This window comes from Phaseolus vulgaris, chromosome 9 (assembly GCF_051622355.1).
Source record: "Phaseolus vulgaris cultivar YP4 chromosome 9, ASM5162235v1, whole genome shotgun sequence".
NCBI lineage: Eukaryota > Viridiplantae > Streptophyta > Magnoliopsida > Fabales > Fabaceae > Phaseolus > Phaseolus vulgaris.
The window spans coordinates 31,273,889-31,285,549 of NC_143506.1; the positions used below are offsets into that span (position 1 = coordinate 31,273,889).

Below are 11,661 nucleotides of genomic sequence, written 5' to 3' on the forward strand. Positions count from 1 at the left end.
GAAGTCATTTTTCAAATTTATAATTAGCTTCCGGATTATGTAATCCGGAAGCCTTTCTTCAGATGCATGATTACTTTTCAGATTACATAATCCAGAAGTCTTATTTAGCTTCCGGATTATGTAATCCAGAAGTCTTTTTTTCAAATGTATTCCGGATTACATAATCCGAAAACTAGTTTATGAAAGTGACACAAAAAGGATAAAAATGTATTTTCATGTTGTATATGGAGGTGGGAGAAGAAGATATGGAGGGGCAGGAAGAAACAGTCTAAGCCAAACATGGGCATCAAGACAACACATTAATGGCCAAGAAAAACCAAAAGAAGCAACATCATTTGAAAAAGGTGCCAAATCAAGAGTACAAAAAAAAAATCCAAATGCCTATTCAATCAAAGTGCCTATGCAAAATTATATTTAATTATCTTTATCTCACGCTGATTTACGAAAACCTCCTCACAGTGAGGCCACAATTAAATTATATTTATTGTTTCCATCAAAATCCTTCAAATACACAATTCAGTTCCCACTTCTTATATATTTTTCTAACTCTATATTTTACAGTTTTCACAATATTTAACACATACACACACTAACTCAATTAATCACATACACTAACTAGAACTTTTCTACTAAATAATTATAAACAAAATTTTATTAGTTTAGACATTTTTAAAAACACATGTCAGAATATTAAAGCTTTATAAAATTTAGGAAAATCTATATGTAAACTTCGTTGATTTTTTATATATAAGAAAAAGAGCTTAATACTAAAAGCACCATTTCTTTTAAAAATAGAAAAAAAAATTCTATTAAAATACAAATGAGATCTTCATAATTTATCACTCTTTTCTCTTTTTTTTTTAATTCTTTTATCACTTTTGTTCCACTCTACTTCCCCCTTCATAATCTTGTTCTGAAAGAAAAGAAAATTTGTGATATTTGTATTGGTTTTTCACCCTCCCTCTAATCACTTGTTTGTTTACTTCTTCCACTCTTCCTCTCCATTCTGCTTCCACGTCTTCTTCTTCTTTTACTTCAGTCTTCCATTGATAACCTTCAATCTTTACCTTTCACACAATTCCTTTCTTCATTCTCATCGTTTTCAAACGATACCAAATCACTTTGAATTTTAATCATTCTGGGGTCGTGTCGGCGAGTTTGTGTTTTATGTGCATTAAAAAATAGAAAAAATAAATCATTTACATGATGAATATTTTTCATATTAGATAACAAATTAGTGTAATTATTATAATTTTGTATATTTTTATTATGACTATAACTTTTTTTATATATTTTTATTATGTATTGATGATATTTACAACTTAGTATAATTTATAATTGAATTGTAATGTTGTGAATTTTGAATTTGAATAAGTGTGATTAGAGTTTAATTTGATTTTAGTGTGTTTTCTTTAAATCATTTTGATGGTAGATTTTTTAGAATTACTAATTATATATACGTGTGTGTAGTATGAGGATGTTTATTGAAATCAAAATAATTAAATTTCTAATTATATGCATTTTGTAAAATAATATAAATGTTGCACGATTTTGAGAATTTCAACGCACATTCTTAACTTCATCAACTTAAATAAAGAAATAATATATTTTTTTTAGAGAAATTAATTTTAAATTTCTAACACATACATCAGGTATCTCTTCCTATCGAGAGGTTTTCTTAACAAATCTTCCTTGTTTACCTATTTTCTGACCATACTTAAAATCACATTCCTCAGAAAAACAAGTATGAACTAGCAATTTGCGCAGAAAGTGCTTGAGTAGAAAATCAGGATTACAAAAATAACATTCCGTTTATAATTTAGCTTATTTCTGAAAACAAAATTCCATTCATCCTTCAACAACCTCATGCAGAAAAAAAGTTGCTCAAAAGGAAAATAAACATCAGCTTACAAAAAATATTTACAAAAGGATGCTCATCCTGCAATCACTCCCATTCACAAAAACTTAGAGATGATGCAAGAGTATAAAAAAACATGTTCAAAAGAACCTGCACTCACATCTCCATTTCACCATCTTCATCCTCATCCATTTGCTCAATCTTCAACTTCTTTACTGCCTGGGCAGCATCAGATCTTGGTAGTGATCCATTAGGGATCTGAATCAGAATATCAGACTTCTGACCAGTTACAGCATTAACCATCCCTCCATTGTTTTCCACCCGGTAAATTAGCTCGCTGCCCTCAGGACCAGCATCAATGTAAACAGTTGAGTTCTCATCAATTTCTTCCTTCACGAGCATTCTAGAAAGCTCCGTCACAACCTTCCTCTCGAGCCACCTCCTAATTGGTCTGGCACCATAAACCTGAAACATAACAGAAAGCTTATTCAGTACTCACACTCTGTGTTGAACGGTAAACAATGTTTACAATATCATGATAATGATACCAACCGGATCATAGCTCTCACTAAGGATATAGTCAAGAGCTGCTTCAGTCACTGCCATTGCAATTCCCCTCTCAGCAAGACGAGAAGCAACATCCTTCATTTGTAACCTTGCCACCTTCCTTAGTTGCTCGTGCGAAAGAGGATCAAATACGACAATTTCATCAAGCCGGTTCAACAATTCTGGCCTAAAATGTCTTCTCACCTGTTGAAGACATATTCAGCAGTCACAACAAAGAAAAACACCAAAAATCTGTTCGAAATAAAAAATGGTGCCAAGAAATATACCTCCTGCATTACTTTATCACGAGCCACTTGCATCGAAGATTTTCCTGAAAGTCCAGTAAGGAGGTGCTCTGCCCCAAGGTTAGAGGTCATGATAATGACTGTGTTTCTAAAGTCCACAGTGCGGCCTTGGCCATCAGTTAACCTTCCATCATCCAAGACTTGAAGGAGAGTGTTGAACACAGATATGTGTGCCTTTTCTACTTCATCAAACAGAACCACATTGTAAGGTCTTCGCCTTACAGCTTCAGTTAGCTGACCACCTTCTTCATGTCCAACATACCCAGGTGGTGCACCAATCAAGCGTGACACAGAATGTTGCTCCATGTATTCAGACATGTCAATTCTCACCAACTGATTTTCATTGTCAAAAAGTTGCTCGGCGAGGGCCTTTGCAAGCTCGGTCTTGCCAACACCAGTTGGACCCAAGAACAGGAAGGAGCCCGTTGGCTGTTGAGGTCTCCCAAGCCCGGCTCTTGATCTCAGCACAGCCTCTGCTACACAATTAACTGCTTGGTCTTGCCCTACAACCCTATTGTGCAATCTGTCACCAAGACCAATCAACCTTTCTTTATCATTTTGCCCAAGTCTCGTCACTGGTATGCCAGTCCAGCGGCTCACGACCTCCGCAATGTGTTCAGGTCCAACAGTTTCTGTCAATATTACATTCCCCTCAGTGTTCCCTTCAAGCTCTTGAATTGCAGATTCCACCTCCTGAATTGCCCCATACCGCAAATCCGCAGCTCTGGCAAGATCATATCGCCTCTCAGCCTCTAGAAGAGCGAAGTTCAGCTCTTCCCTTTTTTGCTTTAGTCGTCGAATATCATCAATCCTATTCTTCTCCTTTTTGTACTTCATCATCAAAGGTTGCAGCTTGTCTCTCAGGTCATCCAGTTCTTTCCGCACCTAAACATAAAAATAGAATTACAACGTTGTAAAACAAAAATAATCCAAATTACAACGATATCAAATTAGCATGTAAATAATCAACACTTACTTCTGCTAAACGAGCTTTGCTGTCTTTGTCTTTCTCTTTCTCCAGAGCATGAAGTTCCACTTCTAACTGCATTCTCTTCCTTTCAAGGTTGTCAATTTCCTCTGGCTGGCTATCAAGTTGAACTCTCACATTCGCGCAAGCCTCATCAACTAAATCAATTGCCTTGTCTGGAAGATGACGATCTATACAACCCAAATTAATAGCCATATTAATAATTTAAAATAACTTACTTAAACATATAAACTCCGTTTACTTTATCCAATACCTTAATTCGATCGTTCTATAGTACTCTATATTCTATGTTTTAATTCACATACCACAAAATTGTAAGTTTTAATTATGGAACATTTGTAGCAGCTTTACGAAGCTTTCAATGAGAACCAAAACTATGTAGAGACTAAGCTTCATACGAGGACTAAAACTTACAACGAAAATAACTAGAAGAGCAAGCAAATAGTATAACCAAAATTAATATACTAAAACAGAACAGCACATACCAGTGATGTAGCGACTAGACAATTGAGCCGCAACAACTAAAGCACGATCAAGAATCCTTACACCATGGTGACCTTCGTATTTTTCTTTCAAACCACGAAGTATACTTACAGTATCAAGTACACTCGGTTCCGCCACATACACCTGCTGAAACCTTCTCTCAAAGGCTGCATCCTTCTCCACATACTTCCTATACTCGTCGAGTGTGGTGGCACCAATGCACCTCAACTGACCCCGCGCAAGCATAGGCTTAAACAAATTTGCAGCATCCATGCAACCCCCAACTTTCCCAGCACCAAGAACCAAATGAATCTCATCGATGAACAAAATAACCTTCCCCTCAGCCTCTTCCACCTCCTTCAAAACTGCCTTCAACCGCTCCTCAAACCATGTCCAACGCAATGAGCCTAACATCAGCAAGATTACTAGGAACATCCCCTTTAACAATCCTCTGAACCAACCCTTCAACCACGGCAGTTTTTCCAACACCCGGTTCACCAATCAAAACCGGATTATTTTTCGTCCTTCTAGATAAAATCCTCACAATCCTTCGTATTTCCTCATCCCTTCCAATAACCGGGTCGAGCTTCCCAGCTTGTTCCACAAGATCTCTTCCATAGGTAAGCAAAGCCTGAAAACAGAGACACAAACTAGGTGAGTTATATATTTGAACTTGTTAAATGCTTGATCATGATCCTTGTTTGTTTGAGTAAGCAAATGTTTCATCAAACTAGTCCAACTCGAATTTCACAAGTTTACTAAATTATAACTTCTTTTCAAGAATTATCACATTTTCGATAAGAAATTATCGGATTATCATCATGCGTCCTATCAAGCTAGTTAAACTCACATTTTACAAAGCATATTCAATTATAATTACAATTGCGTTTATTCATTCGGAAAACTTAAACCAAAAATCTCATTTATTAAATGTAGTTGGGCTAACATGTCTTTTAGCATTTAACGACGAGACAAGAGGAATTTCTCCTTAAATAAATTATGTAAGCTAAATGAAGTACCTTAAAGGTTGTGTCACCGGTGGCGCTTACCACTTTCTTCCGATCCTTGCGGCGAAGCTTCTCGACTTCCGATTTGACATTCGATGCCTCCACGCCGGCTTCCTTGAGCAACTCCGCGATCTGAGAATCCCCCAGAAGGCCGAGGATGAGCTGGTCGACGGCCAGGTGCGTGTCGCCACGCGTCTTCTGGAGAGTCTGAGCTCTGCGCATGGCTTTCATGAGGTTCGTGCTTGCCGGAACCTCGTCCGGAGGAGGAGTTTGCGAGGGCAGTTTCTTCAGCGTTTGGCTGAACACGCTCTCCGCCGCCCGCGCCGATTCCTCGCCGCCCACGTTAGATAACACTTGGAAGAAGATTCCACCCCTGTCGGAGAGTAGAGATGAGGCGAGGTGAAGAGGAGTGAACTGCGCGTGGCCATTGCTCACCGCCGTTTCGTGAGCACTCACGAGAGCCTCGTTGGTCTTGTGCGTAAACTTCTCGGCATTCATCACTTTGCCTGCATCATCAAAATGACGATTCATGTTATTAGATTAATGACAATAATAATGATTATAATAATTTATTGGAATAAGAATATGGAAGATTATTACTACGTGACTTCTTATCGTGGGATGAAAACTTTGACTTGTGGGAATGTAGAGACGAATAGTGAAAGAACGAACGAACAGAATTTGAATTTGAATTGGTTTGAGTTTTGGAGTAAAGAGTTTTTGGTGATCAATGTATGAAGTGAAGAAGAAAGGAACCAGACAATTTATGAAGTTGAAAAGACCTTTCTTAAAAGTTTGAGAGCTTCCTTACGAGAAGAAGCTCCCAGACTTCCATTTTTTTGTTTTTATTCTAAGCGGTTAATATCTCCCATACTATTTAGGCATCTTTTTATTTATTTTTTAATTAATTATCCAAATTTGAGTATGAGAAGGACTTAGTTTCTCGCACTATTTAAATTTTTATTTTTATTTGTTTCTTTTTGTTTTTATTTTTCTATTTAATATCTTTTTATTTTTATTTACTTATCTAATATCATTTCAAAAGTAAAAAAAATAGTAAATTAAAAAAATTGATAATTTTAATTTTAATTGCATTAAAAAATTAAATATTTTTAATATTTAAAATAGTTAGAAATATAATTAATAAATAAAAGTAGAAACAGAAATAAATAAAGAATGACATAAAAAATAATAATAACTAAAAACAAAAAGTATATAAAATAAAAGCAAAACAAAATAAGATAAAGATCAAAGATATAAAAAAAATAAAAAATAAATCTAAACAAGATAAAGATAAGAGATATAAGACGATATTAAATAAGTATGTCACACTCAATATCTTTGATTTCTCTATCTTTTCTTTTGTATTTATCTTATTTTACTTTTATTTTTATTTTTATTATTGTTGTTTTTATTTTCTATACTTATTTATTTTTGTATAATATTTCCATTTTTTTTTAAGATTTTGCATTTAGGGTAGACACTTCAATATTATATGTGTGCATTACTAAATAATACTAATTGACTTTAATTTTTTTATAATTATGTCCTATATTTTTTATATGAAATTAACATGATTACATCATCAATAATAATAAAAATAAATACTAATTTATGTTTATAAATTCAACTTTTATGTTGTTGTAGGGTTTAATTTTTTATTTTCTTTATTCTTTAAAAAAATAATTTTAATTTATTACTTTTTTTTATTTTGTAAAAACTCATTTCTTTATTTATTAATTATATTTTTAACTATTTTAAACATTAAAAATATTTAATTTTTTAATGCATAGAAAATTAAAATTATCAATTTTTTAAAATTTATTATTTTTTTTTATCTTTTGAAATTGTGCTAGATAGGGAAATCAAAACAAAAAGATATTAGATGGGGAAATAAAAAATTTAATAGTGCTATATGAGGAATTGAGCTAATAATGGGTGTTTATTTTTTTATTTTTGACATTAAATTTAAGACAAAAATCAAAATGAGATTAATAAAAAGGTGTTACTAATTTTTTTAATTACTACATTTTTTTATTATATTTAACTATTACTTACAGTGAGTGAGTGAGTATGAATATTGGCATAATTTTTAATTGATTAACAATATAGAAATATTGAACATATTTTTTTCAATTACAAATATGAAATCTAGTAACTACTAGGATCGAGTTTAGGAGTGAGTTTAGGAGTGTTATCGTGACGTCTAGTAAATAAACATGGATTTTCCTTACCTAAACTAGGTTCGTCTTATTATTTATTTTCCATCTTCATGTTTTCTCTTTACATTTTAATACTTTATATATACATGAAAAGATTAAACTATTCATAGATTGAAAATATTTAGAATTGTAAAATTTACAAGTTAATTTTAAATTGTACAATATGAAACTAAAAAATGTATTATACATTGTATAATCTAAAATAACACTACATTTAAAGATTCATAAAAGTATTCTACATTATATAAATTTTTAGATTATGTAATCCAAGAATTTGAAAATGTATTATAGATCACACATATCAGAATACATTTCTAGATTCAAAAAAATGTTTCTAAATTTCATAATCCAAGCATAGGCTTTGTAGACATTTCCGACACCTTCATGGAGGTGCATGAAGAAACCATGAGGTGCAAAAAGTAATTTTTCATTTCGTATCGTTTTAAAATTCTAGCTACTTACAATCCAATTCATTTTATGTTGAATTTTTTTTGGATCGAGCTATCACATATCTAATGAAAACAAATATTATGTTTTGTTCTACATACAGTATTTCCTCCTACACTCCTCTTTCTAAATATTTATTTTATGTTTTTTTATTTATATCTCTTTGAAGTTCCAAACTCCATATTTGTGTTGGGCACTTCAACTTGTGCTTTTGACATTTCTTTTTGCAATGGATATTATTGGGAATCAAGATTTTATTGAAGTTGAAGTTGGGTAGGTCCCTTAGTAAGTATTCTTTTCATCAATTCATTCAAACAACGATGGGTCAGGTTTTTTATTTGCTTTTGTGTGCAGTTTGAAAGACTTCTAGATTGAACAATTTATAATAGAAAATTATAGTTTTAGATTGTATAATCTATAAGACCAAATATTTCATCTTAGATTGCATAACTTCTAACTTAATTCTTGAAATGGATTGGTGAATGTAGAAATAAAAAAAAATTATTCCAAATTGTGTAATTCGTAAACAAATTTCAAGTTTTAGAATTGGTAATCTAGAAAACAATACTACTTTGGCATAAATGATTATGCATGGACATAAATGATTATATGTTGGAAAGTTGAAATGGTGATTATGTTTGACATAAATGGATGATCAACTTTGGAGAAAAATATCAAACAAAATGGATATGTTGACTAGCATGAATGAAACTCCTTATATCTTAAATTGTGAGTCAACAAAAGATGAATGAGTTAAATGAGGTTGCAGTGAAACTTCTACAACGAACAAATTGAATACAATATATCATTATTTGTGTTAAAAATGTCACAATTAACATATCTTAATATTATAATGTATTTATGTTATTTAGTAAGTGAGATTATCTATTTGAATGGGTCTGATGTGTAGTATTCGAGTTTGGATTTTTCATTGTCATATTAAGATCTAATATCTATAACCAAAAGGAAAAGATGTGACTTAACCTCAAATATCAAAAAACAGAATTACATCTTAATTTATATTGTTTAGGAAAACAATATCTACCATGTTTACTTAGCTAACATGACTCACTTTTTAAGGCTTGAAGTTTACTAAGTTCAATAACCACTTTCTTATGTATATTCTGATAATAAACCAATCAAATATACCATTTTAGTGCAAAATCCTCTATAATTAATTTTATTTGTGTACTTTATTTCAAAATTTAATGTTTCTTTTCTTCTTTCAATAAATAAAAAATATATAATCACTTTTATGATTTAAAAATAAATCTTAAATATAATCAGTTTCACAATTTAAAAGGAATTTTTTAAAACTTTTATTTCTATTTTCAAAAGTTTATTTTTAAATAATTCTTGTTTATATTATATGAATGTTCATTATTTCAATTAAGTAAATAATCTATGTTATAATCCAAAATTTTATAAAAATTAAATTTTCATCCTTTTATTTTTATTCATCTCATGTATCTTCGTCAACTTTGATAAGAGTTGGTATTTAGAAATATTTAGTATTTCATGATGTATTTAGTATCCTTTTCGTGATACTCAACTTCTTCCTCTTCCTTGCATGATTTTTTTTCAAAACCTACATGTATAAAAGGCAACTTTATTATTATTTTGAGAAGCTTAAAAGGATTATTTATTAATAACAATTTTTTTTATGATGTGATTTATTTTTTTCAAAAAAAATTTATTTTTTAATTTCCACATCCTTTTTTTTTCTCTTTCCACTACCAAAAAATGTGTATGTGGTGGCGGTTATTTTCGTATAACGTAACGTTTATAACCGCCACAATATACGTGTGTGGCGATACTGCGTATCGCCACAGATCTGGCCACCACAAAGTATAATATGGCAGTCAATTACGAACTGCTGTAGCAAACACCATATAATACATTATATAAAGTGACGGTTTTAAGCGTGAAATTATGTCAGTTATAAATGTCATAATTTTGAAACTGAATAAACCAATTTTAATGTAAATAACGACAGATTTAAACGCCACTTAATATGGTATAGTATGACATTAATAATAGTCATTACAACGGTTATAATTCAAGTATTAAATATTTATTTTTATTTTTATAATTTTTAATAATTTATTCAATTATGCTTTATAATTTTATTTCATAATATAACTTAATTTCATATTATAATTAAATTTCAGTACACAATTAAATTTCATAATATAATTAAATCATAACATAAACTAATTAATTATAATACCATTTAATAAATATATTTTCATAATAAAAAATAAATACTCTTAAAATGAAATACTATATAAAGTTATAAGCATTCACTCATTGCATTAAAAATTAGAACAAGTTGATACATAATTGTTCAAAAATAAATAAAACACACAAAATATTTTTAAATATCATCATAACATTCAAACTATTACAACATGTTCATCTTTAATCGGTTTTGCTTTCAACACTCGATCCTCTTCCACCACCATTGGAAAACCTATCATTTGAAAATCTAGCGTTCCTGCCTCATCCACCTCTTCCAAACCTGTTACCACCACCGTCACCAAATCTACTACCTCTTGATTGTTCTCTCTGTTACAAACGGGGCAAGGTCTTCAAAACCTTTATACTTACATTAGCTTAGCTGCATTTTCCTGAACTGGAGAACAAATGTGATTTAATGAAAAACATGACCAAAATATGTAGAAATGTATTCTCATACTATAGTGAAATGACTGAAATCCTAAGTCAATAGTTATGTGAAATTTTAAATGCAATCAAAATTCCAATTCAATAATCAAGTGAAACTTTACCACTAAAATATGTATCTAAATCTTTCGCTGCTAAAAAAAATAGCACAATTTCCATCAGTAGTGAGTGAAAGACCTTTCACAACCTCCACCTTCTCTTCAGGCACTAAATTATCGCTAAAAAAAGAAAGGAACAAGAATGGTAAGCATAAATCCATTCGAGAAAAATATCAAAGATATTTAGGGCAAGAGAGAAATAAGCACAAAAAATATTAGGTCATTACCTCTTTTCGTACTTACAACAGGTTAAAGATTTTGCAGATTTAGAACACTAATAAATACTTCATCTGCCCCTAAATGAATGTCGTTTAACCTTTAAAAAAATGAATTTAATTGATAATTTATTTTATTTAATTATGAATTGATTTTTTTATACTTTGATTTATTCAATTAATTATGTTAAGTATACAGTTTTGTTGTACTCTATAAATATACTTTTGAAATAATACAAAGTCATTGTTTTTAGCTTCTTAAATTTGTTTCTTCTTCTCTGTTTCTCTTATAAATTAATCTCTTTGTAAAAAAGTTATTTTAAAAAAAGTATCATTTTTATTATATTTCTTAATTTGTTTTAAAACATATGAAACTTCGACTAACTATTATGGAAGAGAGATGAGTCATTTTAAATTGTTTTTACTAGAACAAACATACTTTCTTCATAAATAAATTAATAGAAAGAATAATTAGTGTCAAATTAAGAATAAAAGTTAATATATTATTAGAAGTTGACTACATTAATTTGAATTTATCTCCAGTTTTAAAGTAATTTTTTTCGAAACTAAATTTGGAGGTGGGATAAGAGTACATAGTAACATATTAAAAGGTTAGACAATTATACTAAATTCTAAGCCGATTAAATTATTTTTTTTTTAATTTGGGCACGTTAATAAAAGGTATCCGAGGAAGAATCATTTGTGGGAATTGGTGTTAGAAAAAATCAATGAAATATTCTGAAGATGAAATGGGTAGACCTATTCTTTGATGGTAGAATACATATTTCTAATGGAGTGTCTTTTTTC

At 30.5% G+C, this 11,661-nt stretch overlaps 1 protein-coding gene across 1 annotated transcript; it reads right to left on the reverse strand.

Moving 5' to 3' along the window:
- Positions 1-1,792: 1,792 nt before the first annotated feature.
- On the reverse strand, positions 1,793-5,975 carry LOC137822687 (chaperone protein ClpB1-like). The gene is made up of 7 exons (XM_090295927.1): positions 5,788-5,975; positions 5,200-5,693; positions 4,183-4,811; positions 3,686-3,867; positions 2,692-3,594; positions 2,411-2,608; positions 1,793-2,323 (listed from the first exon to the last, which is right to left on the reverse strand). Exons 3-7 carry the CDS (start codon positions 4,613-4,615, stop codon positions 2,015-2,017), a joined length of 2,025 nt encoding a protein of 674 aa, XP_090152053.1. The 5' UTR covers positions 4,616-4,811; positions 5,200-5,693; positions 5,788-5,975; the 3' UTR covers positions 1,793-2,014.
- Between the last annotated feature and the right edge of the window lie 5,686 nt (positions 5,976-11,661).

Bases quoted from the DNA above. Each gene is read 5' to 3' on its own strand.
- LOC137822687 (XM_090295927.1), bottom strand. From the start codon at position 4,615: ATGTTCCTAGTAATCTTGCTGATGTTAGGCTCATTGCGTTGGACATGG. The intron at 3,868-4,182 runs GTATGTGCTGTT...TGGGTTGTATAG, and splicing joins GTCTAGTCGCTACATCACTG to ATCGTCATCTTCCAGACAAG. The intron at 3,595-3,685 runs GTAAGTGTTGAT...TTTTATGTTTAG, and splicing joins GCAAAGCTCGTTTAGCAGAA to GTGCGGAAAGAACTGGATGA.